Raw genomic sequence first — 16,725 nt, 5'->3', positions numbered from 1 at the left:
ATTAACATTAATAAGGTATTGCAGAAGAAAATATCAATGAGCTTGAAAACATAGCATTAGTGGCCTGTGTGATAATATTGAATGGTCTGACATCTGTATTAGAGTCTCAGAAGATGAAAAATATTGAAAAAATCAGGTCTAAAACTTTTCCAAATTTGATGAAAATTATAAAGTCACAGATTCAAAAAGCTTAAGAAATTCCTAATAGAAGATACAAGAAGAAAATCACACCAAGACACATCATAATCAAACCGCTGAAAAATAATGATAGGAAATCTTAAAAGTAAAGAAAAAGAAGATACATTATGCACAGAGGGAAACAATTAAGAATGACAGTAGGCTTCTCTTCAGAAATAATGCAAGACAAAAGACAGTGGAGCAGCATCTTTACAGAACTGAAAGAAAAAATATATCTACTTAGAATTCTATACTCAGCAAAAATATATTTCAAAAATGAAGGAAAAATACCTTTTGAGATAAATGAAGCCGAGAAAATTGATTACCAGCAAACCTGAGATACAATAAATATTAAAGTGAATTATTCAAGAAGGAAAATGATAGCAGATAGAAATTTAGATCTACAGAAAGGAATGGTGAGCACCAGAAATAGTAACTGTGTGGGTAAATATATGATAATTATAAGTATGGTTGGTTAAATGGTAAATATGTAAGCAAATACAGAAGAGTTCCTCATTTAAAAAAATCTATTAAAATATAATTGACTAACAAATATATCAATGGATATGGGGTTTAAAACATAAAAATATATGACAATAGCACAGAGGATGAAAGAGAGGAATAAAATATATTGTTATAATATCCTTATACTATATGTAGTATATAATATTATTTGAAAGTAAACTATAATATACTAAATAAAGGTATGTTTTAAATCCTAGAGCAACTACTATAAAAATAAAGTGATATAGCTAATAAATAAATATTGGAGGTAATGTAAAATAACTTTAAAAATCAATCCAAAATAAGGAAATAACAGTTTTAAAATATACGTAGCAAAAATTGATAGAACTGGAAAGGGAGATGAACAAAAGCAAAGTTATAATTGAAGATTTCAGTTCTTCTTTCTTGGTGGTGGATGGAACAGATAGAAAACCAGAGAGAATATGGAAAATTTCAACAACATTGTCAAACAACTTGACCTAATTAACATTCATAAAACAGTCCAACCAACAAAAGCAAAATATTATTTTGAGTTAACATCCAACAGTAACCAAGATAGACTATATTCTAAGCTATGAAATAAGACTCATTAAATTTATATTCTTTGATCACAACCAATTCAAATTAGAAAACAGTAATGGTATTTAGAAATTAAAAACACGATTTTACATTAATATTGCCAAGTGGATGAAAAAGACACCAAAGTCTTGACTGCAGATTAGAAATTATTTTTATTTATCCTCATAAATAAGTTTTTTTCTGAAGCTCTGCATGAAAGATTTATAGATTTATGTTGAGACCAGTGCAAAATTCTATTCAAATAGATTAAGCAGAATGTTATAGAAAAAAGGTATTATTCCTTTTGTATATTAAAAATTACCATAGGCTTTTTCTTAAAAAGAGAGAGAGGTTTCAAAAGCATTATTGGAGTTGCTGCCACAATAAAAACTATTCAACTATAAAGAGATCATACCCTTCCAGAGGCCAGAGCAACTCAATTTATCCTAAAAAGAGCCACAAGAGTTTAAAGCATCTAATTTCTAATTCATGTCTTCTATCTGTAATAATATTTTACTCTATCTACGAACCCCCAGGAAGAATGTGCCTGATTTAGGCATTTATTAAGTGTAAACTAATATGCATCAATTATTTACCATGGTTTAGGCAGCATAGTAGATTTTTATATATAATCTTTTTATCTGCTAATCCGTAAAAGCGTTCTATAAATTAGAGTTTAGAGATGAAAAAACTGAGGCAGAAAAGGATTAAGTAACTTGCACAAAGTCACACAACCACTAAATGGTAGAAAGAATACTCCAATCCAGGTTTTTATGACATCAGTACCCAAATTCCATGATAAAATACAAAAGATTTCCTTCTTTTCCTCAATTTCATTAAACATTTAGTTTCTCTAGCAACCAGTGGGAAAGAGTAGAGCCCTTTGGTCACTGAATTACTTTGTAAAGTTACTGGTTCCCTAGGTGGTGTGAAAACATGAACAAGATATCTAGACATTGTTATCCTGACTGACATCATCATCCCAAGTAGAGGAATGCTAAGTGCAGATGTCAAATAACTGGTAACTCTAATGGAATTATGAGGTAGTTTTTGATCAAGTGAAAAGCTTAGAACTTTTCAAAGGAGATAATGCTTTACAGAATAATGTATGGTACAAACCATGCATTACTTACATGTTTTTAGTCATGAGCACTTGATATAGTCTACCTTTGAACAGTCATCACTCAGGTCAATTAGAGTTATCACTCAGTTCCCACTTGACATCACCTTAAAATCTGTATACCTTGTAAGTTCAGATAAGAGATTTCTGTAATTTGACTCTCATGGATCTGGAAATTCAAATTCTACAACATCCAAGGTGTTAGAAACCTTTTGATAAATACAAATGAACTTTATAGGAAAAGACTCCTCCATGGAGCATGTTGACTCAGTTTATTCCAACTTATTAATACAGGACTAAGTGACACCAACATAGAGCTGACTTGTGGATAATACTATTTACATTTTGTATTTGTGGTAGAGCACATTGATTCACTCCGAGTGAACACATGTTTTGTAAGCTCCTACTATAGTTATATAGACAGTAAACAAAAGTTTAGTGTTTATTCTACACTCTTAAGGTTTTTAATGTTGGAAGGTTGTAAATAAATAGTCACATATTAGAACAAAAAAAAAAAAGGTGCCTTAAAGATAAATTAGGGTCTTATTCAGGAGGACTTAGAATAGGGAACTGGGTATTTGGAATTCAAGAGGCATTATTGTTGTAAAAATAGGCACATTGATTTACCATAGTTACTGGTACCCTCGAGAATGTGTAGACTGACCAACTGCCCCCAATCTTTTCTCACACATTAGTTCATCATTTGTAATGGTTACATAGCATTGCATTATATAAATTTACCAACATCTATTTAACCATTCCCCTACTGTTGGACTTATAGATTGTATCTAAAATCCTGCAATTGTAATAAGTTGTAATGACCTTTTGCTCAGTTCTTTCTTTTGCACAATACTTCCATAAACTAGAATCTTAGATATTAAACTGCTTAGTTAAGATATAAAATAATTTAAGATCACTAGTACGTATTTTAAGATTGATTTTCTCAGGCATTTGTGCAAGTTTACAGTTCCCTTTGAGGTTTTAAATTTAGTAGGCTGGGTTTAATTTTTGCTCCTGAGTGCCATGTAGATACTACTAAGCCTCTGATAAATATCATTCTGTTAAAGACTTCCCCTTTAAAAATAATCTTACTCTCAATAAAAGAACTTTAATACGCTTGACTAAATATTTAGAAAGCATTTTGTGTTGAGTGAAACTTTATATGTAATAAATAATGTGAGTAATAGAAGATCTTATCAGATGACTAGTCTGTAATTGTATCAAGAAAAGCATACAATGAAACTAATTCTTTTGGGTACTTCCTCAAACAGCCAACACAATGGGGAAAGTGGAGGAAATGTCCTATGAACACTGTGAACAGGGAACCAAAAGCCTAAGGTGTAAACTTGGAAAAATTATAGCTTTAAAAAAACTAACTAAAGAGAACACTTTCCAGGCAGACATTCACTAGAGTTGGACCTTTACTAAGTCTGCACAGAGTTAAGTGGCATATTTGGCCTTTACTATGATTAGTAAGCACTTCTTTGAAGTTGTGTTGGTGCTGCTGGCCTCTTCCACTCTCTTCTCCCTAGAACTGAAACTGGTTCTCTTCCAACAAAGAAGAGTGAACAGAGAAAATTTAAAACTCTTGAATAAATTGCAAACCTCATCGATTCATCAGTGTCTACCACACAGGAAAAACTTTCTGCTTCCCCAGAAGTCTCTGAATCCTCACCAGTATCAGAAAGGACATGCACTGGCCATTCTTCATGAGACGCTTCAGCAGATCTTCAGCCTCTTCAGGGAAAACATTTCTCTGGATGGTTGGGAGGAAAGTTACATGGAGAAGTTCCTCATTGAACTTCATCAGCAGCTGGAATACCTAGAAACGCTCATAAGACAGCAAGCAGAACAGAGAAGTGGCACCTCAGGTAGTGAGAACCTTAGGTTACAGGTTAAAATGTACTTCCAAAGGATCCGTGATTACCTGGAAAACCAGGAATACAGCCGCTGTGCCTGGACTATTGTCCAAGTAGAAATCAACCGGTGTCTTTTCTTTGTGTTCCAACTCACAGGAAAGCTGAGCAAACAAGAAATGGACCCTTAAACCATGAGGAGCAAGAGGCAACCATAGGCTTTAAAAGCATTGGGTAGGTGGAGGGGCTTCTCCAGACACTGTTACTTCTTTCTGTCATAAAATAGTAGTATTGTTTTGGTTTCGTGTGTGTACATATACATTTATCTGTACCTTAAGATTATGCATATTGAAATACTGTATTTTTTGTCACTATGCTTCCTATCTAAAATTTTTTAGTTGAAATTGATTCATTAATATTTCATAATTGGCGCTTCAAATGGGCATATTTTCATAAAAGTTCAATAGATAAATATAATGAAATGTGTCTCAACTGTAATCACCCTTTACTAAATATAGAACTTCCATGCCAATGATTTTCTTCTTTGCCAGAAATTGGTAGAAACAGTGAGAAAAACTAAGAATAATTTGCATTGCAAAATTTGAAAATATTACTGAAATGTCATTGAATATTTCTACAAGTGACACAATAGAAATATAGCCAAAATATATGAACAAATAATCTACAGAGGAAAAACATAAAAAGAGGTTTAACCTCACTTATAATGAAGTACAAATTAAAAGTTAATTACATGCCATTTATAACCTATCAGGTAGGTAAAAGCCCAAAGTTTGATTAAAAAAAATAAAAAATAAAAACATTCTTACAAAGATGTTGGAGAGGGATGCTCTTATAATTTTCTAGAGCACCGGAAATTAGTACAATCACTGGGGAGGCAATTTGTTGCTATCTATCAAAATTACACATTCATATAGTCTATGATCCATCAATTCCATGTCTAGAAATGTATTCTGTTGCACAGGTGTGAAATGAATTACATATAACAGTATTCAATGCAGCATTATTTATAATATCAAAAGACAGGAAACACCCAAATTCTTCTAATTAGAGAATGGTAAGGTATATATAAAGGAATACTATTCAGCTGGAGAAAAGCATAAGTATGCTCGTCCTATACAAAAAGTAGAGTAAAAAAATAGGCAAGATGCAGAATAGCGTGTATAAAATGCTGTATTTGAGATTACAATGTAAAATAAACTTTATATTATATATATTATTCATATACATATGTATATAAGAAATAAATTTCAGTGATTACTTGTATGAGGGAAGAAGGAAGACAGAGTGAGATAGGTTTTACAGCATATTTTAATTTTTGATGTGAATTTTACCAACTAAAATCATAAAATGTATCTAATAAGTCACAGGTATCAGAAATATGCATGAAGGAGTCTTGTTGGTTAAAGTGCTAAGTATGAAGGTTAGAAGAATCAGGACTAAGCCAGCTGACCCTTGGTCAGGGTGGCCGGAAGGAGGAGGGCTGGACAGAAGGGTACCCATTCCAAGGTAGAGGGTTCCTCCTCCTGGAGGGGCCGGTGGTGAAGGAGTCCAGCTTCCAGCCAGGAGCTCCCAGAAGTCATTATGGAACAAACGTGGGACCGGAAACTGAAATTCACTGAGGCTTGCTGACTTTCCCACAGTCACAATGACTTTTGCCCAGTGTAAGAAGCAGAACCATGGCCCCAACATCTGGAGCTAGTTCTACTATTTTATCATGTTCTGCTTCAGATCCACTGTCTACTGATAAAGTTATCACTAAATGTAAAATCTTGCTGAGGAGCAAAACATTTCAATTTAATTAGTGTGAGTGAGTGTATTAACTCTTGGCTGATACTTCCAGATTTTGCTTGAAAGGGAGGAGAAGGAACCAAATAAGATCCTGGGAGTGAGACAGGGTCAGCTGCAATAGTGAATGGGGCCAAGAAAGCAGAAGCTGGGCAGTCAGGAGGAAGTCTTTATAGACTACACATTTCAGCTCAGGGACTGACATATAAATTTACCTTCAAGTTCACATGGAGGTAGGGAAGTGAATGAACAGAAATATTTACTAACACTCAGCTGCAAATACAGGTCATTTGTTTCTCATGGTCTTTTCATTGTTTTCTTTAACCCAGGAAATTTATAGAATCAAATAATTCATTTACCACATTATTTAGCAATCTACTGAACATTGCAAGGCAGTTTCATTGTTATCTTCTTTTCTCAGGCGAGAAGACTTTAAAGATTAAGTAACTTGCTCAAAATAACACAGCAAGCCCCAGAGCTAAACTAGCAAATGCTAGCGCAAAGATTCCCTCCCAAATCTGCCTGACTCAAAAGCGAGCACTGCCTTCAAGATGGCAGAATCCTGAACATCATACAATAGCACTGTAAACTAATGATAACACTACTAATAATAATTAGCTCTCATCTTTTCTCATTCAAGTTCACGTACCGTCTGCAGTCTTGAATTAAAGAAAGGACATTTCCTCTCCCTGGACGTTTTTTGGCCTAAGAACCGAGGAGAATGGAATGGAAGAGGTGCCACGTGGAGACTTATAGGAGATAATACTTATAATTAAAACTAAAACCAATATCTTACATGCTAATGCATCTTCAAACTTTTATCAAGTTGAAATCCTGCTTATATAATTATCTTAACTGCTTAATACAAAATAAAAATTGCTTGCCCTTAAATATATGTGCCTTTTTAAAACCAGAGTTCTAAACTTGGACATATTGAGAAAGAGAAATACTGTAAAAAACTAGACTCCCTGCTAGCAGTGCATGGGTGGGTTCAGAGTAAGGGTAAGTTCATTTGTACTCACAGTCTGGGTCATCTGAGTTATCCTTATTACAGCTATGTGTACTAGGATAAATTATTAAATCAACAAACATGTTACAAAATATAGTATCATATTTTCTGTAAATAAAACATGCATGAAAAATATTTGAAAAGAAATGCATGAAAATGTTCACAGTAGTACTATATGATAGACTTTCCATTCTCTTAACACTTTTTGGATTAAATATTTCCTCTACGAATATGAATTCATTTAGAACCAGAAAAAAGATAAAATTATTTTATTTATTTATTTATTTATTTATTTATTTAGAAATTTAGAGAACAAATATGGCCCTTGTAGAGATTTGGTGTAGAATGCCTATCACCTGCAGTAAATTAAGCCTCACATCCAGCATGCATCAGAAGCATCTGGAGGGCTTGTGAAAAGACAGTTGTAATGGCTTCACCCCCAGAGTTTCTGATCCAACAGGTTTGTGGTGGGGCTTGACTATTTGTATTTCTAACAATTTCTAGATGATGCCGATGCTGCCGGTCTTTGACTAGACATTATAAACCACACCCTTATTTATTACGAGCTTTAGTAGACTTCTAACAATGAAGGCATGGTCTCCTTGAGTTTACTTATCTCATATTTTCTCACAATGAGGGACGTAAGCATCTTAAGAGAGAGTTGGTAAAGATGATTTCTTTCTATTGCTACCTTTTCACAGCAGCAGATATGATGGTCTTTTCCCCTCTTAAAGGAGCTGTATGTAGAGATTCATATCCCAGGTTTATCCAAACAACAACTGCCTTGTAAGGAAAATCGTCCAAACCAATTTTTTTTTTGTAAGGGTTTCTGGTTCTCACATCCCTGGTTAACTGAAATCAAAACTGCATCTATAGGAGTAACTTATTGGGCAAAGAATATGTTGTGGACACAAACTAGAACTCTGAAAGATGGAGGATTCCAAGGTGAAAGATGGGAAACGAATCAGTCATTCCCTCCGCCTACTGAAACGTATAGGTATTTGGTAAATAAAGAGATTATAGGGTCATTCTTGGAATTGCCGAAATGTGTCATTTAGCCCAAATTTTCTCTCCCTTCCTGGGGTCCAGTGACTGATTGGTATGTAGGTATCATTCCACCTCTGAAGGGTCATCCCAGATACAGAGGCCCCCTTGTAAATTGGACAAGGTCACTTCCTAACTGCACTGCAGCTCAACTTCCCCTATATACAGGCCTTTCATTTAGGCCCATAGAAAACCCACATGTACATGCTATCCTGGGCCAAGTACATATTCTCTTCTTAATATGTGTCAATATATCATTCTTGCTATTTATGACTCATTTAAAAGTTTTCTCCTCACAGAAACCCTGTATAGTCTGATTTGTCTGAATCTATTTACCTCTTATGTCACAAAACACATTGTACTGTAATGGATTACTTCTCTTTTTTCTAACTAGAACATGACCTACTTCCTGGTAGGGAAATGGCTTCTTAACTCTTTAGCACATTCCTCAACACATAACAGGGACAATCTAAATATTGAATGAATGAAGAAATTTAAAATGCAGTATTAAAAGAAAGAAAGGGTGTGTCAATACCATATGGTCATGGTCAGTTGTACATGTGAGGGAGGAACTCAGGAGAGGAGGAATTTTTTTTTACTCTATGCATCTGCTAAGAGGTTAATTTTTGACTTTCCATTTTTCTACTCTTCTGATGAGCCATTTATATAAGCTACTTGGAATAAAAAATATTTTTCTCTGATGAAAGGGTGGTTTTTATCCTTGTAAGGACACTGTGTAATAAGGACATGATGTGTGACACTGAAGTCCAGGTGAGAAACTCTTCTGATTATTCTGATCATGTTACAAAATCTTTGCTCCTTGTCAGCCAGATGATTGTTAGCTATGCTTTCAACTGCTAAGTAAGATAGAAACCATTGGCACCAACTTGAATGACTCCAGTGGGATCAAACATATTGGATAAATTATGAAAGCAATACATGCAAAAAGTGTAAACAGTTCATTTGTACTAAGTGTAATACTTTTCCCATTGTTCTGTTTAAAAGACCACTTGTCTTGTTATTGTTCAGAATGGGTAGCCACTGGATTAGTTTTTCTACCAGCTATCAGTGAAGACTTGATAGCAATTTTCCTCATTTCTTGGATTGTATACTTGAAACATTACGGGACAGCAGAAGATGACCAACATGTTGTGAGTGTTTAGTAACCGGAGTCAACTTAGAGGTATGCAGGGAAGGGATCATAACATAAAAACAGTGCCCTGGGTTTACCTTCAATGCAAGGAGAATGCAGCTTCTTAGAAGTGTGGAAACCTGTTCAATCAAGTTTTTGTCACTGAAGGTGGACATGTGTTCCTCTTTGGAGGGGTGCAGCAAAGTTTGAGTTGAAAAAAAGGCAAGAGTCCCTCGACCCATAAATTGTGTGACTTTTCCTACATTAGAGAGGTAAGTGCACATTGTTTTAGTGAAATTTATTCCAAGTTAAGTTTCAATATAAGGTATAACTCTCTGGGGAGAAATTTAGTTATTTCAAATAACGGAAGTTCATTTGGGTTCATGCCAGATGAACAAAAGTGGTTATCAATCTGATCAAAACAGTTAATTTGAGAGCATGTAGAATTGAATTCTTGAGACTATACTTTCAGGGATCATTTCTATAGTTCGTTACTAGAATTGAATCCTTAGCTGGTATATTAATCAATATAGAAGACATTTTTCAGTAATAGCTTCTGATTTATTCTTAGGAGAATATGTAGCTTTCTTACACCTTTATTATATTTTTTTATTAAATTACTGGGATGACATTGGTTAACAAAATTATATAGATTTTAAATACACGGTTCAATAATACATGATATGTATATTGCATTGTGTGTTCACCAAAGTTAAATTTTCTTTTGTCACCATATATTTGACCCCCTTTACCTTTATCTTTTAAAGTATGTATTTCAATGCCAATTCAAAAGTGTCCAATTAAAAACATTCAAAAATTTGAACGAGCGTTTCATAAAAGAGAATATTCAAATAATAAACCTTGAAAAAAAGTGTTCAACATCATTACCATTCATAGGATGCAAATTAAAACAAAAATGACGTGCCACACTACCAGAATGACTAAAACTAAAAAGATTAAATTAAAAAATTAAAATGGCTGACATACAATTATTGATAATGGGACTGTAAATTTTTTGAACTTTTGAAAAATGTTTAGCAGTATCTATAAACATGTAAATATACACTCTCTGACAAAGCCAGTTCACTCCTAGGTGTAGATCTAATAGAAATTATTACTTATGTCCACCAAAAGAAATGTTCAAGTATAGTCACAGAAGCTTTAATCATAGTAGCCCACATACATGCCAAAGAAACAAAGCAAAAATACATTAATACAAGAATTGACATACATTTGATCTATTCAAACTACATATTCATAACAATGAAAATAATGAACTACCGATACATGAAACAATATGGATGATTTTACAAGCAGAATATTGAGTGAAAAAGCTAGATTAAAAATGTTCCTGAAGAGTCTTTTCATTTATAGGATGTTCAGAAACTTGCAAAACCAATCTATAGTTGTAGAGAATACAAGACTTAGGTTAATGGAGAGGAGGGATGGTCATTAAGAAGGCACAAAGGGAGCCTTGCTTTTTACTTTAAGAAACCATATTATCTACATATTATAACTTTGATTCCTCTTGTGTGTCCTAGAAAATTTTAATTGTCTATTATCCCACCACAATATTAAAAACTAGAGGGGAAAATAGGCATTGTTGCCTTCTACCTAATTTTTAAAAAGAATATTCTAGTTTATAATTTCTCATGTTTAAAAAAAGGGCTTGATATTTAAATTCATTCACTTATTTCTCATTAATTTTGAGTCTTAAAAGTTATGTATATTATTTTTTAATAAATATCACAAAATATTTGCAATTATGGTTTATTTTTCTTATGTTAAATACTGATGCAAAGATGTTTTTTGAATTGTTCTCAGTAGTTGGATCTAAAATCCATGTTACTGATCACATTATCCATTGAGGAAACTAGCTTAGAAACAATTTTTTCAAAGATTTTCCAAATGTTATTAAACAGCAAATGTATTTATGGAAATTAGAATAAAATAATGCAAAATAAAGGGGGAAAGGTAAACTTTAAAATTATTATGTCAGCCTAATTACCAGTTCTGTATTGTTATTTACTATCTAATGTGACTGCATCACGCTGTTCAATATAATTGTTTTCTAAGGGAATTTTGGAATTTTTTACACCCTGATTTAATAACTTAACCTTTGTCGTCTGGCTCTTTGCTGAGAAGCATATCTGAATGGCTGAATGCTGGTAAAAAAAAAAACAAAAGCCTTAGCTGTGTTCATTAACAGTGAAAATAACATGGCATTAGGTTAATTAACCAAATGCACTAAGACATATGAATACCTAGTTATTTACTTACTGTCCACACAGAGCAAATGCATTGTAGTAACTAATGTTATTCTGCCCTCTACTGGTTCAAATTGAAATCTGTTTTGATACATTCCAGAGAAATAGCTTTAAATGTTGAATCTTTATGAAACAGTCTCCTGAAGAAGAAAACAGGCCAAAAATAAATACGACAGTATGGAAAATTTGATATGTATATATCAAATAATTAGAGCAGAAATATTTTGATCCCATTATATTTCATTATGTCATTTAAAAGCTTTCAAAATTGTAACACCTCAAGTTGATTTTAAGTATTCACAATCAACAATAGAGTTCAACAGTAGCTTCCGGTGCCATTTTCTCAGCAGAATTTCTGTTTTGGGAAGAATAATCTATTGTTTATTTAAGTTTGTGTTTCTTGGTAACGAAACCTTTATTTTTGGCATTTTATTTTATTATTAGTTTCAAGTATACAGTATGTTGGTTAGACATTTATATAATGAAATGATCCCCCTAATTACTGTATCACCCATCTGGCTCTATACATAGCCATATATTACTGCAGATTTCAGACCGTAGAGAGTAACTTTATTCAAAGGCAGAAAAGATGGGAATCCAGACATAAATAAAGCTGACGAAGTCTTAATAGTCTAAGTGCTTCTTGTACACTATTTCTTTGTAGGCATCGGATTTTTGCTGCTGTAGCCCCATAGCTTTCACCTAATCCAAGAAAACACACACAACACACCACACACACACACACACACGAACAAAGGCAAATACACATGAACCTACACACACACATACTGACACCCATGTATGAATGATACGGAATGGCTTCTCGACCAGCTAACCCACATTCTCCCAGTACTCACACATGTTTCAACCAAGGTTATTTGTTGACATCTGAACAGTTAAGTGGCACCCTCATTATCCAGCCATCCTCTCTGCAGGATGTTCACCTATACTAAGTATTTTCCCACTTAGAGTGAATGTGGCTATAAACACATGTGCTATTTAATGGTTCTTCCTAAACTTCAGCTTGCATGAACATATTTTCATTTTTCTTTTGTAACTATAACCAAAGGAATAAATTTAAATAAGAAGTAATATCAAAACAGTATTGATATACAGTGGAGAGATCCCCCAGGTCTATGATTCAAGCACTGCTGTTATATTATACCTAGTCTTCTTTCCTAGTTCTTGTCCATAAAAGCATGTGCAGCCATTTATTGGTCCATGTCCTCAAACCTGTTACTATAATAGTGGAGCCTTATCATTCTTGGATTAATTTCAGCCATGGGCCAATTAATAGCTTTGGGAGTATGGACAAGGAGGCTGAGGGAGGAAGATTCTAATTACTATTGAATGATCTGTATCAACAGATAGGAAATACTAATCTTTTTTTGGAGAAATGTTAAGATTTTCCTCTTGTCTGGACTATGACTTGAGTCACATCACAACTCGGGAAAAAAAGTTGGGGCTGATGGATGGTAGTTCTTTAAATTCTTTAAATTTTTTCTGTAAAATATTTTTGGATAGACTTGACAGATTTATACAGGTACTTTACCAAAGATGACATAAAAGATAAAGACATGAAAAGATACTCAACATCATTAGTAATTAGAGAAATGAACATTTAAAGCATAATTAAATACCACTTATGGTCTATGGGAATCACTAAAATTAAAGAGATTATCTGTAACTACTTCTGGAAGAAATGTGGTGTAGCTGGAACTCTCCTCCAATGCTGGTGGGAATGTCAAATAGTACAACTACTTTGGAAAATGGTTTGGCAGCTTCCTGAAATGTAAGATGTGTCCTTTCAGTATGATTTAGCTATTCCACCCATAGATATTTACTTAAGAGAAATGAAAGCATATGTCCTCATAAAGATTTATGCACAAGTATTCAGAGCAGCTTTATTTGTATTACAAAGGCTTGGGGGGAAAAGCTATCAACAAGTGAAATGGTAAATTATCATAGATCCATAAAATGGAATATTATTCACCAATAAAAAGAATCAACTATTGAAATATGATAAAATATGGATGAATCTTAAAACTTTGAAGCCGAATGGAAGAAGAAAAAGAGTGCATACTGTATTTTTCCATTAACATAAAGTTCTAGGAAATATAAATTTGTCTATAGGGACAGAAAGGGCTGATTGGGAATGGGGAGGTGAGGTTGGAGAGGGACAGAAGAAGGGATTACAAAAGTGAATGAAGAAACTTTTGAGGGTGACAGGTATCTTTGTTATCTTGATTGTGATGGTTTTGTGTGTGTGTGTGTGTGTGTGTGCGTGTGTATATACCAATTTATATATTTATGACTTATTATTTAGGTTTCAATTCGCTGTAAGGAGGAGACTTTTGCTACATCTGTACCAGAAGACCTTGTACAATGTCTCTCTTACATCAGGCATGTACCAGCAGACCCTTCATGTTATTTTCATCCAAGAATGTCCCTTCTGATTGAAATGGAGATTCATGGAAGATTTCTTAGACTCTGGCACAATAAAGGTAAATTTGGAGCAGGATATTGAATCAAAGAAGTTCCTTTTGGTACGAATTTGAACTCTATGAAGGAAACAAATCACTACCAAGAGGAGCAAAAACATAACTCTAAGACCTAGAAGAGTCTGGAGAAAAAAAATCAAAATGTGCTTTTTATTCATTCATACTACTAAGAAATCTCCTACATTAAAGAAGAAATAACTTCCAAGATTCAAAACATCACTTTTATATAAAAATATCTTAAAGTTTTTATCAGCTGAGAAATATTCACAAGCATTTTTTTTTTTTTCTGTATTGGTGGAAAATTCTGACTACTACTGTTTTAAGTGACAATGCTATCTGCTCTACCTCTGCCTTTTAGAGAGTCCAGCAAACCATTTTTACCCAAGTTTTCTCCTGGTAATACAAAGACAGTGCTCTTTTTCCAGTTGCAAATGTATGGAATACCGAGCTACAATAAACCTCCTTTGCTTCAATCGTATAGAAATATTGTAAACAATATTTTAAAACCAATTTTAAACATTTAGCTAATTTTTAAAGTACATAGTAAGAGATATGTAGGTCTCAGAAAAAAAGGAAGTCAAATGATCCCATTTCTTCCCTTGATATCCTTACATCCTAAACTTTAGGGATGATTAGATATAAATTTTTAACACTGTGATCATTCTTATTCCTTAACTTACTTTTTCACTGAAGAAAACATAATTACATAAACACCCTTGAATGCTGTTGAGTATTGATCTGCATCATTTCATTTAATGTGGCTGCACAATATAATGAGAAAGAATCATAGTTTACTTAACTATTCACCTGTACTGGCACATTAAGTTGACTTCAAGTAACTTTCATATAGATGATGCTACACAATGAACAAATATGAATATTCCTTTAGTATTTCTGTAAGATAGACACCTACTCCTATATTTGCTGAGTCTATGGTTTAGAATTTTTGGTAGCTGTAACTAAACTAATTTCTAGTAATGTTTGAAATTTTTACACTTTACCAATTCTGTGCAATTGTGAACAGAGTTGGTAAATGATGTGGAGTCAGAACATGTGGGTTCCAAGTGAGGCAATGACCTTGCTATCACCAAGTAATCTTGTTGTTCTTGATCAGCTTTTTCATTTGAAATTTCATTTGTTTGCAAAATCCATGATCACTAGGAAGGCTGATTATCTGAAAAACCTGTGGTAACAAGGGAGACTGATTATTTGGCATATGTAGATTATTCATTCAGTTATTTCTGCTTCTATAAATTATCTCTTTATATTCTTTTTCTCAGATTTTTTATTGGATTCTTAAACTTTCTTGAGTTTTTTCTATATTGAAAATCTTAATACCCTATTATAAGTTATAACGTTCTGTAACCTCATATAATTTAAATTTTATGATTTTTTTTTTTTTTTTTTTGCTGGCCAGACCTTAAAAATTAATGTGTTAAAATGTGTTCTATTCCTTTAGGGTCTTTGGATCTCAATTTTCTCATACCTTTGCATCTGTTAACAGAATGGGCTGATGTAGATTTTTTTCATTTTCCTCATTTTATAGGGAAGAAAATGGGGCCGCAGAGAGATTTAATAACTTTCTCAAGGTCATAGCCTCATTTGGAACCCAGATGTACTGACTCCATACTATTTACCAACTCTGTCCACAAAAACCAGAGAGATTGCTAAGAATCTAAGCATCCTTTCTCTAGGACAATTTTAGATAGATAGATAGATAGATAGATAGATAGATAGATAGATAGATAGATAAAGTTTTTCTCCTCAATTCCCATTTATCCCAGTAAGAACAGGCATTATTCCCTCGTGACAGACATCTTACAATACAATTAATATGGTCAACACTTTCCTTATACTCATTACAATCTAGTGTTGTCATCCTGAGGATGTTTCCTTCTAAGTTTGACCAACAATGTTTTCTAAAAATTAAATTTGGGTGATGTATACATGTTGTGGGGTTTTTTTCCCAGCTTTATTGAAATATAATAGACAATTAGTTGCTCGTATTTACATTATATAATTCAGTGAGGTTTTTTTTCAATTGTAATTGGCATACAATAATATATTAGTTTCAGTTGTACAGCATAGTGATTAGGGATCTATGTAACTCACAAAGTGATCACCCCACTAAATCTAGTAACTTTCTCCCCCCTTACATGTTTATTACAACATTGTTAACTATTTTTCTTATGCTACACTTTTATCTCTATGTCTATTTTGTAACTATCCATTTGTACTTCTTAATCCTTTTGCCCTTTTCTGCCATCCCCCCAACCCCCTCCCATCTAGTAGCCCTAAAATATTCTCCGTATCTATGAGTTTATTTCTGTTTTTGTTGTTGTTGTTTATTTTGTTTTTTAGATTCCACATGTATGTGGAATCATGCAATATTTGTCTTACTCTATCTGACATTTCATTCAGCATAGCACCCTCTAGGTCCATAAAGGTAATATCATTTTCCATCCCCTTTCTGTTAGTCTGTGTGTGTCTGTTAATCTGCAGTGGATCTCTTGTAGACAGCATCTGTAGGGTCTTTGTTTTCTTATCTATTCCACCACCGTATCTTTTGGTTGGACTACTTAATTCTTTTCCATTTAAGGTACTTGTTGATAGGAATCCATTATTCATTACTATTCTTTAGTCCTGTTTTTGATACATGTTTTTTTCTTCTTAAAGTACTCCCTCCAACATTTCCTGTAATACTGGCTCAGTGTTAATAAATTCCTTTAGCTTATTTTTGTCTGGAAGTTC

At 33.4% G+C, this 16,725-nt stretch overlaps 1 protein-coding gene and 1 pseudogene across 3 annotated transcripts; both read left to right on the top strand.

The window, feature by feature from the left end:
- Positions 1 to 790: 790 nt before the first annotated feature.
- Positions 791 to 14,995, top strand: IFNE (interferon epsilon). 3 transcript variants are annotated; one of them, XM_016137522.2, is made up of 3 exons: positions 791 to 4,230; positions 4,375 to 4,449; positions 6,662 to 7,272. In XM_016137522.2, the coding sequence occupies exons 1-2, from the start codon at positions 3,825 to 3,827 to the stop codon at positions 4,404 to 4,406; spliced, it is 438 nt and encodes a 145-aa protein (XP_015993008.1). In that variant the 5' UTR covers positions 791 to 3,824; the 3' UTR covers positions 4,407 to 4,449; positions 6,662 to 7,272. The 3 variants fall into 3 exon arrangements, with proteins under 3 accessions (XP_015993008.1, XP_036073637.1, XP_036073636.1); XM_036217744.1 differs by lacking the exon at positions 6,662 to 7,272 and adding an exon at positions 13,800 to 14,995 and having other exon boundaries at positions 791 to 4,449; XM_036217743.1 differs by having other exon boundaries at positions 791 to 4,449.
- LOC118601033 lies at positions 9,663 to 9,771 on the top strand (annotated as a pseudogene).
- Positions 14,996 to 16,725: the final 1,730 nt, after the last annotated feature.

The sequence above is a fragment of the Rousettus aegyptiacus genome, unplaced genomic scaffold (genome assembly GCF_014176215.1).
Source record: "Rousettus aegyptiacus isolate mRouAeg1 unplaced genomic scaffold, mRouAeg1.p scaffold_m13_p_3, whole genome shotgun sequence".
In the NCBI taxonomy this organism is placed as follows: Eukaryota; Metazoa; Chordata; class Mammalia; order Chiroptera; family Pteropodidae; genus Rousettus; species Rousettus aegyptiacus.
The sequence above is the reverse complement of the archived record's forward strand: the minus strand, read 5'-3'. Positions and strand labels throughout refer to the sequence as shown.